The sequence below is a fragment of the Setaria italica genome, chromosome VI (assembly GCF_000263155.2).
Source record: "Setaria italica strain Yugu1 chromosome VI, Setaria_italica_v2.0, whole genome shotgun sequence".
In the NCBI taxonomy this organism is placed as follows: Eukaryota; Viridiplantae; Streptophyta; class Magnoliopsida; order Poales; family Poaceae; genus Setaria; species Setaria italica.
The window spans coordinates 3,805,852-3,823,339 of record NC_028455.1 but is presented as its reverse complement, the minus strand read 5'-3'; the positions used below and the strand labels follow the sequence as shown (position 1 = coordinate 3,823,339).

The 17,488-nt window shown below is 43.1% G+C and overlaps 1 protein-coding gene across 3 annotated transcripts; it reads right to left on the bottom strand.

The window, feature by feature from the left end:
- Nucleotides 1–3,568: 3,568 nt before the first annotated feature.
- LOC101778695 (beta-sesquiphellandrene synthase) lies at nt 3,569–7,198 on the bottom strand. 3 transcript variants are annotated; one of them, XM_004972692.4, is made up of 7 exons: nt 6,700–7,198; nt 6,234–6,603; nt 5,917–6,135; nt 5,693–5,828; nt 5,336–5,587; nt 5,074–5,244; nt 3,569–3,917 (listed from the first exon to the last, which is right to left on the bottom strand). In XM_004972692.4, exons 1-7 carry the CDS (start codon nt 7,094–7,096, stop codon nt 3,906–3,908), a joined length of 1,557 nt encoding a protein of 518 aa, XP_004972749.1. In that variant the 5' UTR covers nt 7,097–7,198; the 3' UTR covers nt 3,569–3,905. The 3 variants fall into 3 exon arrangements, with proteins under 3 accessions (XP_004972749.1, XP_022683045.1, XP_004972748.1); XM_022827310.1 differs by having other exon boundaries at nt 5,152–5,244; XM_004972691.2 differs by lacking the exon at nt 3,569–3,917 and having other exon boundaries at nt 4,888–5,244.
- Between the last annotated feature and the right edge of the window lie 10,290 nt (nt 7,199–17,488).

Below are 17,488 nucleotides of genomic sequence, written 5' to 3'. Positions count from 1 at the left end.
GGCCATATGCAAGGAGAAAGGCTGGGCTTCCTTTTCGTAATTTCCAAAATGAAATCTTGGCATTGTTTCCGTCCTTGTAGGCGTTATCACAGCTTCTCCTTCCCACCCATTATCAGGTCTTTTGGTGAAACTTTGCCCCAAATCTAGGTAAATGGCGGCGGCAGCTATCATCATGCTCTCAGTGGAGGCGTCACTTTGGAGGAGTTTTGGATGATGGTTCACTTCTTATGTGTACTGCGTTTTTCCAATTCAAACTCTTCAACGGCTATGGGTATCTTACGTATTCACATTGCTCCGTGGAGGTGATTGCATCTGTCTTGGTTTGGTGGTTAGAGCTTCAAACAAATAGATGGAGTGGTTTTCTCTTCTCTTATGTTGGATTTGGCTCATGCTTTAGTTATGCGTTGACCTGAGTTGTGATGAAGTTGGTTTGTTTGGAGTTGACATTACGAAAAGCTGCGAAAGAAGAATCGCTCAATCGGCAATTTGAAGATTTTTAATTTCTCCTTCTCCTTTTAGTTGTTTATTTTTCTATTCTATATCAAAACTTATGTTGTCTTGGTTACATATTTGTTGCAACATGCCCTTAATTTTGTAGCTGTAGCAACTTTTATAATAACTGTGGTGTGGTCTGATACACACTCCTCGGAAGAAGATATTTGAAGCTAGAAATATATTATTCATTATAAAATAAGAAACTACCCATACAATGGAAGTTTGTGAAAAGTGTACTATCGATGCTTATGTAGTCGATATCGATGCTTATGTAGTCGGATGGTGACTAGTCGTGGTCATGTACTGCCTTTCACACCGGTTCCTATTGAGGTGGTCACTGCATGCATGCAGTACTTGAAAGTGACCTATGGTGAATATTGAACCAAATACAATTGGCAATTTTTCTTTGTCCAAATCTCAACTAGGATATGCTTCGAGCCTCAACTGTGAACATGTCCCTCTCTTGTGTTTATGTGTTGTTTATGGTGCTGTGAGATGCCATCAAAGCTAAAACTCACAGTCCCGAATGATTAGTCCCGGTTGAGAAAATCGAGATATATGAGGTTTCCTAACCGGGACTAATGCTCGTTTCTCTACCAGTGACTAGCGGTCGTGGTTGCCATTGTGAACAGCTTTGGTACAGTCAGAAGATGCAAAATGAGCAATTGTGGACCTCAGCCGAGCGTTTAAATTAAAGTGGTTCCTCTGCGATGAATTTTGGGACGAGTTATCTTGTGTTCGACAATCAGAGACATCATATGTGTGCTGCAATACTTTAGAACTTGTTTGAGATTTAGTTTAATGAAATCAATGCAATGTCTCGACTGATAAGGTCTTCGAATAACAAATCAACATCAATGCATCAATGCTGCGTCTAAGATACTCCCTCCATTTCGAACTGTAGGTCTTTTGGCTTTAATAAAATTCATAAATGTTTGTATGCATTTAGACATACACTATATTTAGGTGCATAGCAAAAACTACGCACCTAGAAAAAAGCTAAAACGACCTACAATTTGGGACGGGGGAGTAGTTAGCACTTGTAGTGTCATAGGAAAGAGTTCAAAATCCTCATGAACTGGTTTAAATTTGACTGAAGTATAAAATTTCCTATTGCATTTGCCCTTTCCCAGACATGCCCTGAGCAGTGACATAAGAGGCGGACTTTCTAAAAGCAATAGTAGCCGAAGGTTATGGTGCAGACGCATCTATCTCCTCTTCATGTAGAGTAGCTGTTCTATGACGTTGCGATGGGGAATGAACTAGGGATTGGTCATCGTTCTACAGAGAAAACAATAGTTGGAGTTTATCATCTTCATGTGAACAATAAACGCATCACTAGCTACTAATGAATGTGCATGCAGGTACCTGATGATCCACGGTTGGATCGTATTTAGGTTCATCTTCATCTAGATGCCTGCGAGACCTAGGTGAGCTTGGTTCGTACTTAGGTTGAGTAAAATACGATCCACAATCGTCGTTAGAATCAGAATCCTCCTCGAAGGATTCAACATTGTTCTCATTGTTGTCCATCACTCTTAATATGCAAAATTGTAATACTTGCAATTAAAAATAATTCATGAATTTATGCATATCAATAAATATTTGTACACCAAACTTTTCCTTTCACAATTTATACATATTTATTATTCATAAAAATTGTAATTCATAAATATTTAAACACATTGTTACATTTTCTTTTCTAAAATAATTTGCAATCCAGTAACTATATTTGCATGAAAAAACCAACTGTGTGGCCCTAGGAAGAGGAAGAGGTGCTTCGAGGGGAAGGGGGGAGGGGGGCGGCGCGGGCTCGGGGACGAGCGGTGCCCCGGTGGTCGGGGAGGAGGCGGGGCTCGGGGACGAAGCTTTGGTTGGGATTTTCACGTTTGGAACTTTTCTTTCATTTTGTTGATGAGCAGATTTTGACTTCAGATTTCAACCGAAGCTTGTGTGGTTACGGTTGTCAAAATGAAGGAAACCACATGTAATCCTAAACCGGAGATAGCGGTGAAATGAGTGGTTAATGAGCTGAGTAGTGCTGAAAGAGACAGTCTCTATATGACATACACATCACTTTGGAACAAAGGCTCTAGCCGTGCTTTACATAGAAATCAAAGGGGCAAAGGCTCTAGCCGTGCTTTACATAGAAATCAAAGGGGCACCTGCGCCACCCAACGCTCGAACACGGGTGGAATAACTCCCTTTGGTTGTTCCTGTTCTGCCCGACAGCACTGCAGGCTGCACAACCACTTCATTGAGAGATGCTAGGCAAGTAATAATGGTAGGTATATTGCTATACATAAGCTAGTGATATTATACGTCGTCTCGTGCAATACCATATTTTTGATAATGGGAGATAAAGAGAGTGGGGTAAGAAAAGAGATCATTATTTCACGAGACCACCACCTCGTAAGCTAAATTTAGAACTACGAGATAACTTCACAACCATTATACGAGTTGTTGCTGTCATACAACTCATAATATTTTTTATATACATAAATTAAAAAATTATATAGTCCCGGTTGGGAAAACCGAGATATATGAGGTTTCCCAACCGGGACTAATGCTCGTTTCTCTACCAATGTCAGTTAGATGTGCTGTGTAGGTGAGATGGTAAGGAAGGTACGCGCAAGGCTTGAGGCTGTGGGTTCGAATCCCACGCACCGCGCACGCGCATATTTTACGTGAAAAATCGTGTGACTTTAGTCCCGGTACATGTGCATGTGGGGGGCCTCCCGAAAATTTCTAATATTTTTTAGCGCAAAACCCTTTAGTCCCGGTTGGTACCGGGACCAATACTCAGTTTTCTACTAGTGAAAGTTCCTGTTGGGACGCAATCTCTTTTGACACGCATTTTTTATTTTGAGATGGTGTACAATATGTAATGGTTGGAGAATGCTCAGCCATGAGATCATTTCGCAGGCAGCAGGCAGCAGGCAGCCACCGAGACAATAGGATGCATGACGCTGAGGTCATGGCGGTAACCTAGTGCTGACGTGGACAAGATCTCGGCGTCATAGATCTTGGCGCCATAGATCTTGGCGTCGAGGTGTTACCCTATAACTCTTGATGTTTGGAATGAAACAAGTATAATTATTCCAAGGAGCATGCAACAATCACACTGCGATTCAGCTAGTTAGGACGCGCATGTCCTATCCCCAAGGTCTGGATTTGAACCCTAGCGCTAAATCTTTTTTTGCTACATTTTTGTCAGCCTATTGGAAAAAAAATAGCCCGCTCCCGCTTACAAAAATGTCGCAGCCTTACTGCGATGGCCTTCCACCAGCCGCCGCGCGCGCCGCGGCCAGCGCCGGGGGCACCAGCCCGCTCGAGCAGCTCCTCCGCCATCGCGTCCCCGGCCACGGCCGGGCAGGTCCGCAAGCTCATCTCTTGGCAGCTAGAACACCTCAGCTCGTGACCTGCAAGTACTCACACCTGACAGATTAGTGCTCAGTCACTACTCGCTCACTCCTTTGCCACTCAAGCGGAAAAGACAAATCTTGGAAAAAGAGCAAGCGGAGAAGAAGCTGGAAGGAGACGGAGCAAGGGAACGTCGGCTATTTTAGCGTATCAAAAAATCCAAGGAGAGCGCCAGAAAACCATAAGCCCACCGAGCTACTACTCACCCCTGATACAGATCTTTTCTTCGGCTGGAAGATTGGTACGTCGAATTGAGAGGTGCAAATGCGGTGACCACAGCCACGAAATTATGAGTTGGTACGAAGGCGCTATCGAAATTTTTCCGTGGTTACCCAACGGCGAGTTGTAAGCGGGAGCGGGATATTTTTTTTTCAATGGGCTTACAAAAATGTAGCAAAAAAACAATTCAGCGCCAGGGTTTGAACCTAAGCCTTTGGGACAAGATGTGCACATCCTAACTAACTAAACCACAGTATGGTTGTTACATTCTTTTCGGAGTAATTATACTTGTTTCATTCCAAACGTCAAGAGCTATAGGGTAACACCTCGGCGCCAAGATCTATGGCGCCGAGGCCTTGTCCACGTCGGCAACAGGTCACCGCCACGTCCGACGCCTCGCCAAGACCTCGGCGCCATTGGCCATGGCGCCGAGACGTGTTTCCTCAGCGCCAAAAGTCATGGCGCCGAGCTCAGGGTCTATATTTTGAAAGGATATCTCCAGGGATGTATTTGTGAGTATCTTTCAAAAAAAGCTAAAAAACAAAAAATATGGAGAGAGGTACAAAGGTCACCTTGACTCCCTCCGTCCCAAATTACTATTCGTTTTGGCTTTTCTAGAGTCATAGCTTTTGCTATGCACCTAGATATATAGTATGTCTAGATACGTAGCAAAAGACATGTGCTTGGAAAAGCCAAAATGAATAGTAATATGGGACGGAGGGAGTATTATTTAGGACCCTGAATGCAAAGTTTTCACTTGAAATCTGATATTTTATTTACTGACATTTGTTCTGAAACGCTCTACTTGATACTGGAACACAAAACTCAAACGAACTTCGCGTACATTGAAGTCAAAGTTTCCTTGAGGTTGCATGGGAGTGTGTATAAATCCTCGCTCTTGTATAAGAAATCTATTGATTGTGCAAAGGAGACCACCTTTTCCAAAAGCACCATGGGATATTTCTGGTCAAGGCACCCTTGGACCATGTCCATCCACGCTCTCTCCAATCTTACCTTGAGCTTTTCAATAGCTTCCTCAACTGTGACCCCGTACTGCTTCATGCAAGTTTGCACCGTGGATGTCATATGGTCCGAAGCTTGTTCTCGCTTCAAGAACAATTGTCAATAAAAATACTTATGAGATATGCAAGTTTAATCTAATGATATGTTGAAAGTGTTGGTATAATTATATATGTACCTCATGTGACATAATGTCGTTCATGATACGTGCGATGACAGTGACACCCCTGACGATTTTCGGATAGGTCAAAGCCCAGTCAATCGCCTCCCTACTAGTCACATCTCCAAGAGAAACGAAGGTCAGGACGACGACTTGCATAGCTGTAACGCTTCCCAACGAGATCTGCAGATGCTCGTCAACATCGGCAGGCACGTAGTGTTCATCACGCCATGTGACCTCAGCGTGGTAGGATTTGGTAACGTGAAGTGCCTGAACATTCAGTTGGATGTCCAGATGTTAACATTGACTAGCTTCCAAAGCAAAACAATAAAAACACTCCCTGTTTTTTTTCTTCTCTTATTAGGAGCCACTTACCATTTCTTTTACCACCTCGGCATGCTTGTTATTCTGAAGTTTTAACTCCCCTATGACCTTATCGGTACAGCGAATCACATTTGTGAAGAAGGGCCTCAGGTATTCTGGGATTTGTTCCGCTGCCTTTTCATCCCACCTATTTCCGATTTGAAGCAAAGTTAAAATTTTTATAGATCGTAAAAGTTCTGAGGTCATCCACATGTTATGTTAGTTCAGTGACTGACCTCTCTAGGGCCGAGGTAAACATGTTGCTCTCCTCTGTGCTGCTATAGTTGTCATAGATGTCATCCAACAACACCAGAAACAGGACCTGCTTTGTAAGCATTATCCGTGCATATGAGTAATAAGGCTCATAAACAATCCCCATCATGCAAAAATGCATCTCCACCAATCTATCCCTTGAAAAGGTCAGATCTACCCGTGATCGGAGATCCTTCCACCATCTGTGAATTGGGAATAAATATGATTATTAGCGTACTACAATGCACATCACTACATGTAAAATCTTTATAAATTTGAACCAATGTGTCGATCTTCTTACATCGTAAGTTCTTTCAACTCGTTGCCGTAGACAACTTGGACGATGTTGTAGTCGAGCTTTGCAAACTCCAGTATGGTATCATCTCGCATCGCCTTCTTCTCGTACACCGAGATGAAGCGCCTCGCTTCCACTCTCTCGACCCTCCTGAATCGAGTTGTCTCCAATGTCACCCTTACCTCCTCTAGTAGAGCTGGATCCAAATTTGCTTTCATCAGCAGAGACTGGAGACGGCTCTTATTGAAGGCGATGATGTTGTCGAGTATGTCCTCCCCATGCACCCTCATATGCGCGGCATCGTACAGCGTCGTCAAGGTGCCGACATCGTCGCTCGAAATGTGTCCTTGCTCATCTCTGAACTTGAGAAACACATCTGCACATTGAAGTTGAACATTCATGCATTAACGTTAATAATGCAACTCAGAGTTGTAGCATAAAGTAACGAAATAGTAACAAGTAAATTTCTTACCGGAACTGACGGTGTACCCATGCTTCCTGAGCAGATAGAACCTCAGGGAGGCGACGTAGAGGTCGTTAGATCCTCCATCCTCGTCGCCGTAAACAGCAAGCAGCAAGTCATCGATCTCCTTCTTGAAGTGGTAATCCACTCCGAGCCGCTGCAGAGCGTCGACGAGCTCCAGCTTCCGCACCAGGTCGTCGTCGTTGGAGGCGGCGAGCACGATCCGCCTCACCTCCTCCTTCAAGGCGCGCGCCTTCTCCTGCATGGACAGGAGCTCCTCCGTCGTGCACGGCTCGTAGGAGATGAAGAAGTCGCCCCACACGCTGGGGGCGTACTGCCGGCGACAGTCCTGCTCCGCCGCCGACTGCGTCGCCGGAGCGGTGGCGGCGGCGCTGCAGATGGCCATTGCAACGGCTCGGCTGGGACAGTTTAATTTGCGATAGTGTGTCAGCACTGGATGGTAGGTCGATCTCCAGAGCTCGAGGGAAATGGATGGCTTGAGAATGATGCTGGCATCCCTGCCTTTATATAGAGGGCGCACGTAATCACCAGGAGCGGTCAACTCGTCTAGATTCTTTGCTTAAATTCCTGGCGCGTGCATTGGAATATAAACCGTGTCGTCATTTCTTCCCTGCATACGTACATGACTATATCATGACACGCGCAGGTAATACATGCATGTATACTTAATAACTTAATTAGTATTTTCTGTATTACTTGTTTATTGTGTCCCCTACTCAGTCAGATGTGCAATTATTTATTGCATCCCCTACTCAATCACATGTGTTGTGTAGGTGAGATGGTAAGAAAGCTACGCGCGAGGCTTGGGATCATGGGATCGAATCCCACGCACCATGCATGCACATATTTCGTGTGAAAAATCGCATGACTTGAGACGTGCGCGTGCGGGGGACCTCCCGGGAATTTCTAATATTTCCAATACCAACCGGGACTAAAGATATAGCTTTAGTCCCGGGTGAAAGACCCAAGACTAAAGGTCGGTTGGAAAACCTCATATATCTTGATTTTCCCAACCCAACCAGGACTAATACTCGTTTCTCTACCAATGGATACACGCTCCTCAAAAGAAGATATTTGAAGCCAAAAATATATTATTCATTATAAAAAAAAGAAACTACCTATACGATGGAAGTTTGTGGATAGTGTACTATCAATGCTTATGTACAACTTTTCAATATGGTAAGTCGGATGGTGACGAGTCGTGGTCCTGTACTGCCTTTCACACCGGTTTCTATTAAGGTGGTCACTGCATGTAGTACTTGAAAATGACCTATAGTGAACATCGAAACAAATACAATTGGCAATTTTTCTTTGAACAAATCTCAACCAGAACCAGGATATGCTTCGAGCCTCATATATCTTGATTTTCCCAACCCAACCAGGACTAATACTCGTTTCTCTACTAGTGGATACACACTCCTCAAAAGAAGATATTTGAAGCCAAAAATATATTATTCATTATAAAAAAAGAAACTACCTATACGATGGAAGTTTGTGGACAGTGTACTATCAATACTTATGTACAACTTTTCAATATGGTTAAGTCGGATGGTGACGAGTCATGGTCCTGTACTAGCTTTCACACCGGTTCCTATTAAGGTGGTCACTGCATGTAGTACTTGAAAATGACCTATAGTGAACATTGAACCAAATACAATTGGCAATTTTTCTTTGAACAAATCTCAACCAGACCAGGATATGCTTCGAGCCTCAACTGTGGACATGTCCCTCTTTTGTGTTTATGTGTTGTTTATGGTGCTGCGAGATGCCATCAAAGCTAAAACTCACTAGTAGAAAAATGACCTTCCATCCTCCACAAAAATCTTGGTTGTTTTTGCACTCGGGACTAAATAAGCTTTAGTCCCGGTTGGTGTGATCCTCAATAAAAAGCTTGTCTGTGGAGATACCTTTAGTCCCGGTTGGTAACATCAACCAGGATGATCCTTTAGTCCCGGTTGGTGTTACAAACCCAGAATAAAGCCTCCGAGAGCTTTATAGGGTGACTTTTACTCCCGGTTAGTGTTACCAACTGTGACTAAAGGATCCCCCATGCGTTACTAAAAAAGGATTGCATCCCCTACTCAGTTAGATGTGCTATATAGGTGTGATGGTTATGAAGCTACCCGCGAGGCTTGAGGTTGTGGGTTCGAATCCCACGCACCGCGCACGTGCATATTTCGCGTGACTTGTGAATTGCAATGTGCGCGTGTGGGGGGCCTCCCAGGAATTTCTAATATTTTTTTGGTGCAAAACCCTTTCGTCCCAGTTGGTATTGCCAACCGGGCCTAGGACTAAGGTCCCGATTGATTAGTCCCAGTCGGGGTCGGGGTGCTTTCACATGTTTAGTGATGAAAATTGGTGTGATGAACGTGTTTTGTGCAGCAGCTGTGGAAGTTTGTGGAAAGTTTACTATCGATGCTTATGTACGACTTTTCAATATGGTTAAGTCGGATGTTGACGAGTCGTGGTCATGTACTAGCTTTCACACCGGTTCCTATTGAGGTGGTCATTGCAGTACTTGAAAGTGACCTGTGGTGAATATTGAACAAAATACAATTGGCAATTTCTCTTTGTCCAAATCTCAACCAGGATATGCTTCCAGCCTCAACTGTGGACATTTCCCTCTCTTGTGTTTATGTGTTGTTCATGGTGCTGCGAGATGCCATCAAAGCCAAAACTCACTAGTAGAAAAATGACCTTCCATCACAAGTAGAAAAACGACCTTCCATCCTCAACAAAAAATCATCTGTAGTCCCGTTTGGTAACACCAACCAGGACTAAAGGTGATCCACAATAAAAAGCTCATTCGTGGAGACACCTTTAGTCGCGGTTGGTAACATCAACCGGAACTAAGGTATCCTTTAGTCCCGGTTGATGTTACAAACCCGGAATAAATCCTTCGAGGGCTTTATAGGGTGACCTTTAGTGCCAGTTGGTGTTACCAACCGTGACTAAAGGGTCTCCCACGTGTTATTACAAAAGGATTGCATCCCCTACTTAGTCAGATGTGTTGTGTAGATGAGACGGTTAGGAAGTTTCGCGTGAGGCTTGAGGTTGTGGGTTCAAATCCCACGCACCGTGCACACGCATATTTCGCATGACTTGTGAATTGCGACGTGCGCGTATGCGGGGCCTCCTAGGAATTTCTAATATTTTCTTGGCGCAAAACCTTTTAGTCCCGGTTGGTATTACCAACCGGGCCCAGGACTAAAGGCCGGGACCTCTAGTCCCGACTGATTAGTCCCAATTGGGGTCGGGGTTCTTTCACATGTTTAGTGATGAAAAATTGGTGTGATGAGCGTATTTTATGCAGCAGCTATGTGGAAGTTTGTGAAAAGTGTAATATCAATGCTTATGTATGACTTTTCAATATGGTTAAGTCGGATGGTGACGAGTCGTGGTCATGTACTAGCTTTCACACCGGTTCCTATTGAGGTGGTCACTGCAGTACTTGAAAGTGACCTGTGGTGAACATTGAACAAAATAAATTGGCAATTTCTCTTTGTCCAAATCTCAATCGGGATATGGTTCCAGCCACAACTGTGGATATTTCCCTCTCTTGTGTTTATGTGTTGTTTATGGTGCTGCGAGATGCCATCAAAGCCAAAACTCACTAGTATAAAAATGACCTTCCATCACTAGTAAAACGACCTTCCATCCTCAACAAAAATCATCTTTAGTCCCGTTTGGTAACACCAACCGGGACTAAAGGTGATCCACAATAAAAAGTTCGTTCGTGGAGACACCATTAGTCCCTGTTGGTAACATCAACCAGGACTAAAGGTGATCCTTTAGTCCTAGTTGATGTTACAAACCCGGAATAAAACCTCTGAGGGCTTTATAGGGTGACCTTTAGTGCCCGTTGGTGTTACCAACCGGGACTAAAGGGTCCCCCACATGTTATTACAAATGGATTGCATCCCCTATTTAGTCAGATGTGCTGTGTAGGTGAGACGGTTAGGAAGTTTCGCGTGAGGCTTGAGGTTGTGGTTTCGAATCCCACGCACCGTGCACGTGCATATTTCGCGTGACTTGTGAATTGTGACCTGCACGTGTGGGGGGCCTCCTAGGAATTTCTAATATTTTTTTGGCGCAAAACCCTTTAGTCCCGGTTAGTATTACCAACCGGGCCCAGGACTAAAGGCTGGGACCTTTAGTCCCGACTGGTTAGTCCCAGTCGGGGTCGGGGTGCTTTCACATGTTTAGTGATGAAAATTGGTGTGATGAACGTGTTTTGTGCAGCAGCTATGTGGAAGTTTGTGGAAAGTTTACTATCGATGCTTATGTACGACTTTTCAATATGGTTAAGTCGGATGTTGACGAGTCGTGGTCATGTACTGGCTTTCACACCGGTTCCTATTGAGGTGGTCATTGCAGTACTTTAAAGTGACCTGTGGTGAACATTGAACAAAATACAATTGGCAATTTCTCTTTGTCCAAATCTCAACCAGGATATGCTTCCAGCCTCAACTGTGGACATTTCCCTCTCTTGTGTTTATGTGTTGTTCATGGTGCTGCGAGATGCCATCAAAGCCAAAACTCACTAGTAGAAAAATGACCTTCCATCACTAGTAGAAAAACGACCTTCCATCCTCAACAAAAATTATCTTTAGTCCCGTTTGGTAACACCAACCGGGACTAAAGGTGATCCACAATAAAAAGCTCGTTCGTGGAGACACCTTTAGTCCCTGTTGGTAACATCAACCGAGACTAAAGGTGATCTTTTAGTCCTGGTTGATGTAACAAACCCGGATTATAGCCTCCAAGGGCTTTATAGGGTGACCTTTAGTCCCGGTTAGTGTTACCAACCGTGACTAAAGGGTCCCCCATGCGTTACTACAAAAGGATTGCATCCTCTACTTAGTCAGATGTGCTGTGTAGGTGAGATGGTTAGGAAATTTCATGCGAGGCTTGATGTCGTGGGTTTGAATCCTACGCACCGTGCACGCGCATATTTCGCGTGACATGTGAATTGTGACGTGTGCGTGTGGGGGGCCTCCCGGGAATTTCTAATATTTTTTTTGCACAAAACTCTTTAGTCCCGGTTGGTATTACCAACCGGGCCCAGCATTAATGGCTGGGACCTTTAGTCCCGACTGATTAGTCTCAGTCAAAGTTGAGGTGCTTTCACAAGTTTAGTGATGAAAAATGGTGTGATGAACGTGTTTTGTGCAGCAGCTATGTGGAAGTTTGTTAAAAGTGTACTATCGATGCTTACACTTTTCAATATGGTTAAGTCGGATGGTGACAAGTCATGGTCATGTACTGCCTTTCACACTGGTTCCTATTGAGGTGGTCACTGCAGATCTTGAAAGTGACCTGTGGTGAACATTGAACCAAATACAATTGACATTTTTTCTTTGTCCAAATCTCAACCAGGATATGCTTCCAGCCTCAACTGTGGACATGTCCCTCTCTTGTGTTTATGTGTTGTTTATGGTGCTGCGAGATGCCATCAAAGCCAAAACTCACTAGTAGAAAAACGACCTTCCATACTAGTAGAAAAATGACCTTCCATCCTCAACAAAAATCCTCTTTTGACCCGTTTGGTAACACCAACCGGGACTATAGGTGGTCCTCAATAAAAAGCTCGTCCGTGGAGACACCTTTAGTCCCAGTTGGTAACATCAACCGGGACTAAAGGAACCACCTTTAGTCCCGGTTGATGTTACAAACCCGGAATAAAGCCTCCGAGGGCTTTATAGGGTGACCTTTAGTCGTGACTAAAGGGTCCCCCATGCGTTACTATAAAAAGATTGCATCCCCTACTCAGTCAGATGTGTTGTGTAGGTGAGATGGTTAGGAAGTTTCGCGCGAGGCTTGAGGTCGTGGGTTCGAATCCCACGTACCGCGCACGTGCATATTTCGTGTGACTTGTGACTTGGGACGTGAGCGTGTGGGGGCCCTCCCAGGAATTTCTAATATTTTTTTGGGGCAAAACCCTTTAGTCTCGGTTGGTATTACCAACCGGGCCCAGGACTAAAGGCCGGGACCTTTAGTCCTGACTGATTAGTCGCAATCGGGGTCAGGGTTCTTTCACATGTTTAGTGATGAAAAATTGGTGTGATGAACGTGTTTTATGCAGCAACTATGTGGAAGTTTGTGAAAAGTGTAATATCGATGCTTATGTATGACTTTTCAATATGGTTAAGTCGGATGGTGACGAGTCGTGGTCATGTACTGCCTTTCACACTGGTTCCTATTGTGGTGGTCACTGCATGCAGTACTTGAAAGTGATCTATGGTGAACATTGAACCAAATACAATTGGCTCTTTTTCTTTGACTCAACCAGGATATGCTTCCAACCTCAACTGTGGACATGTCCCTCTCTTATGTTTATGTGTTGTTTATGGTGGTACTAGATGCCATCAAAGCCTAAACTCACTAGTCCCGAATGATTAGTCCCGGTTGGGAAAACTAAGATATATGAGGTTTCCCAACCGGGACTAATGCTTGTTTCTCTACCAGTGACTAGCGGTCGTGGTTGCCATTGTGAACGGCTTTGGTACAGTCAGAAGATGCAAAATGAGCAATTGTGGACCTCAACCGAGCGTTTAAATTAAAGTGGTTCCTCTGCCATGAATTTTGAGACGAGTTATCTGGTGTTCGACAATCAGAGACGCCATATGTGTGCTGCAATACTTTAGAACTTGTTTGAGATTTAGTTTAATGAAATCAATGCAATGTCTCGACTGATAAGGTCTTCGAATAACAAACCAACATCCCAACATCGATGCTTTTGGCTTTTCAAAGTTCATAAATATTTATATGCATCTAGACATACACTGTATTTAGGTGCATAGCAAAAACTATGCATATAGAAAAAAAAACTAAAACGGCATAGAATTTGGGACACGGGAGTAGTTTAGTGTCATAGGAAAGAGTTCAAAATCCTCATGAACTGGTTTAAATTTGACTGAACTATAAAATTTCCTATTGCATTTGCCCTTTCCCAGTCATGCCCTGAGCAGTGACCTAAGAGGCGGACAAGAAAAAACATAAACAATTAGTGGTACGACGTTTGGATTGCGGTACGAGAGGTCAAGCTCAGACGGTGACAGAGGTGTGCAGTGGGCGTGTACGGCCGTGTTCTATTCTGTTCCAACATTGATGCGTGCTGGAGTGAACTGTAGTTCCTATTCCGCAAGAATCTTTTGTCTTGTTTACTGTATTCATCCTCCGTCGATCGAACTTTGAAATTGATCAATGATAAAACTTGAGCCAAGTATAATTGTCATGCTCCGACGGTCCGACCTCTTGCTGTCACACGTTTTTTTCCAGGAAGTCAAAGCTTTGGTTGGGATTTGCACATTTGGAGATTTTCTTTCATTTTGTTGATGAGCTAATTGACTTCAGATGCCAACCGAAGCTTGTGTGGTTACAGTTGTCAAAATGAAGGAAACGACATGTAATCCTGAACCGGAGATAGCGGTGAAATGAGCGGTTAATGAGCTGAGTAGTGCTGAAAGAGACAGTCTCTATATGAGATACACATTACTTTGGAACAAAGGCTCTGGCCGTGCTTTACATAGAAATCAAAGGGGCACCTGCGCCACCCAAAGCTCGAACACGGGTGGAGTAACTCCCTTTGGTTGTTCCTGTTTTGCCCGACAGCACTGCAGGCTGCACAACCGCTTCATTGAGAGATGCTAGACAAGTATAATAATGGTAGGTATATTGCTATACATCTAGTGATCTTATACGTCATCTCATGCAATACCATATTTTTTGATAATGTGGAGAAAAAAGAGTGAGGTGAGATAAAGAGGTTGTTGTTTCGTGAGACAATTACCTCCTAAGCTAAATTTTAGGGTTACAAGATAACTTCACAACCATTATACGAGTTGTTGCCATGCAACTCATTATATTTCTTTTTTATATACGTAAATTAAGAAATTATATAGCTCTATTAGACAATTTAAATGATAACCCATTGTACGAGTTATCTATTAAGTCATCTCAAGATTACGTATCAATGTATGATACCTCTTATTAGATGATACCAATGTACTTGCCCTAAGAGCAAGTATTATAAGGCTTAGTCAGCAAGCAGAAAAGTTATCCATGTCACTGTTGGTGGGTGTTAGCATGCCAGTTTGTGAACTGCAAGCGCACGGATCATTGTAGCTTTTCCCTCAGAGTATTCGTCCAAGGTTTATTAATCTGTGGATCGGCAGCGAACTGACTAGGGTTTTCCATCTAATCTAACAGAGCAATCCTAACATGAAGATTGATTGCATATGAAGGCAAACTTGTTGTAAAGATTAATATCATGAATAAGGGTAGATCACATCCACAGATATATAAGATATAGCACCATTAAGGGTAGCAAGAGCCTATCATCTTCTAGTTGTAGTTCTAGCCAACGAGCAAGCGCATCATGCATCTCATCCAAAGCAACCTTTAAACTACTACCTCTGGTCAACCTCCCGAAAACCTCCACCCTACATGGAAGCAAACCCCATCACAATTTCCCCTATCGACGCAGGCAGCTTATGAGCACGGATATAGGTGAACATGTCAAGCTATCAAGATGGGTTAACATACTAGATCTAATCACCATGATTACATAAAGCATGCTATGTAGTCTAACCTAGGATTTGACTAAGGAACAAGCATATTCAAGATAGATAGAAGGCATAAAAGGAGGCATTGAGTCGCTAATAGATCGGATGACAAGAACACATTGCTCACATAATAGATGTATTTAGATCATCACCTCCGAGTAGATACCATCGATGATCCACAACTAGCTCCTAAATTCCACCATGGCACAACCGTGCAGGAAGGCCATGGAGGCTAAGGTTTGGTCTAAGCCATCTCCTAGACAACTCTAAAGACTTGCGGCGGGTTGTCTAAAGACTTGCGGCGGCCCTCAGCTCCTTTTGGTGAATGCCCTAGGTTTCATTGAGTTCTGGTGGATGGATCCACGTGCCGATGGATATAGGCGAAAGAGGTGCCGTATGGCAAAGGGTACAACGAACAAACCTAGAAAAGGGCTAGGCCGATCGGCCTAGGCCTTCTAGGACAATCAACCTGCCCCCTACAGGTCTCAAATGCATGAGTGCTTCATACGAAAGTTGTAGATTTTTTTGAGGAATGCAATTTTCCCTATAAATTCACCCCAATCAGAGTTCGGATGAGGAAGATATAGCCCGTACAAGTTCAGCTGCTCCTGCAGGCCTACAGTCCAATGTTCCTAATTTTGTCTTCCAATATCGAAAGTCCGCACCCAAATCCAATCTTGTACAAAAACCCTTCATTTATGCGTATTTTCTATGATTCTGCAATATGGTCCAAAACACAACACATGCGAATATTGGGTTATTTCAGGTGACAAGTGGTGGGTTAGTATAAGATTTAGTCGGGAAACACCACCTAAATAGCACTAAAAAGATGGTAATAATGAGTGCCAACAGTCACAAAAATCCTACGTGGAAGAGAGGAAACAAATCAAATGGAGTGGATTGTTGATGAGTCGCTGGCTGAGGCATGACACACGAGAAACAAGCGCCCATTCCCATCGCACTGTGGAGTGACTCAAACCACTGCATCTTCTTCCTTCCGATCCTATGCTCCATGCCTCCACCCAGCTGTCCCGCGCTAAATCCCCTCTTTGTTTCCCTCCTAATCGACTTCAACGCACAAAATCAAAGCATAGAGCCTCAGATTCATGACCAACTCATCTACAATCATCACCTCCAAATCCTAGACTCGTCAGGCCTGCCACTGTTGCCAAAGCATTCCAAGACCTACGCCGACGCTAGGGCTTGATTTGGTGCAAGGGCGGCGGATGTGAAGGCATTTCTCTTGTTGTCTAGGTTTCCTTCCATGAATTTGGAAGGAAATTTTATCTTCTTTGGGGCAATTTACAGATCTGATCAGGGGAGATTTATAACAAAGTTCATGGCAGATGCGGCCACTCATAATATACCCCCTCGTATTCACTTCTGTTCTCGTCAGATTTTTGCTGGAACACTACTAGAGATGGAATCAGATCGGATTTGCATGGAATCGGATTTGGATGACGCCTTTTATCATGTTTTTACTCAAATGCAAATTTGGATTTGGATAGCTTGAATTTGGATTTCTATTCGAAAATACATTTAATTTGGGTGGTACCAATTAGCAAGTATATATTCATTTTATTGGTAATTTTGGAAGACCAAAATCATTGTTTGACATACAATTACAACTATGGGTAAAATATAACATATGTAGACAAACATATTCATTGAAAATATTTTTGAAAATATTATAATAAATAAATAAATATTAGTTAATAATATTAATAGAAGTAAATCATAAAAATATTTTGCAGTATAAAAATAAACTATTTGAATTAATTTACACAAATAAATATATAAGTTTCAAAATAAATTAAAATAATACATTTATTATTTAGTTTAGAGAGGTGCTTATGCTATACGGATAATATCGGATATCCATTCACATCCACGTTTATTTTGAATATGAATACAAATTCGGATAATATAGAAACGAATCTGAATGTATCCACTTTAAGGTACCACATTAGAAACGAATTCGGATATAAATATCCATATATCATACTTTTGCGGATATGAATTTGGATAATTCGGAATATCCGCGTACCACTTTCCACCCCTAACACCACATACTGATGAAGAAGAGACCATGCTGTGTCAACTGTCAACCTCACAAAGAATATGTCAGTCGTGCACAATTGTTTAGAAATAAATACCAGTTGCTTGACTGCATCGCCTATAAATACCTATGCAATGCAGCACTGGTAGGC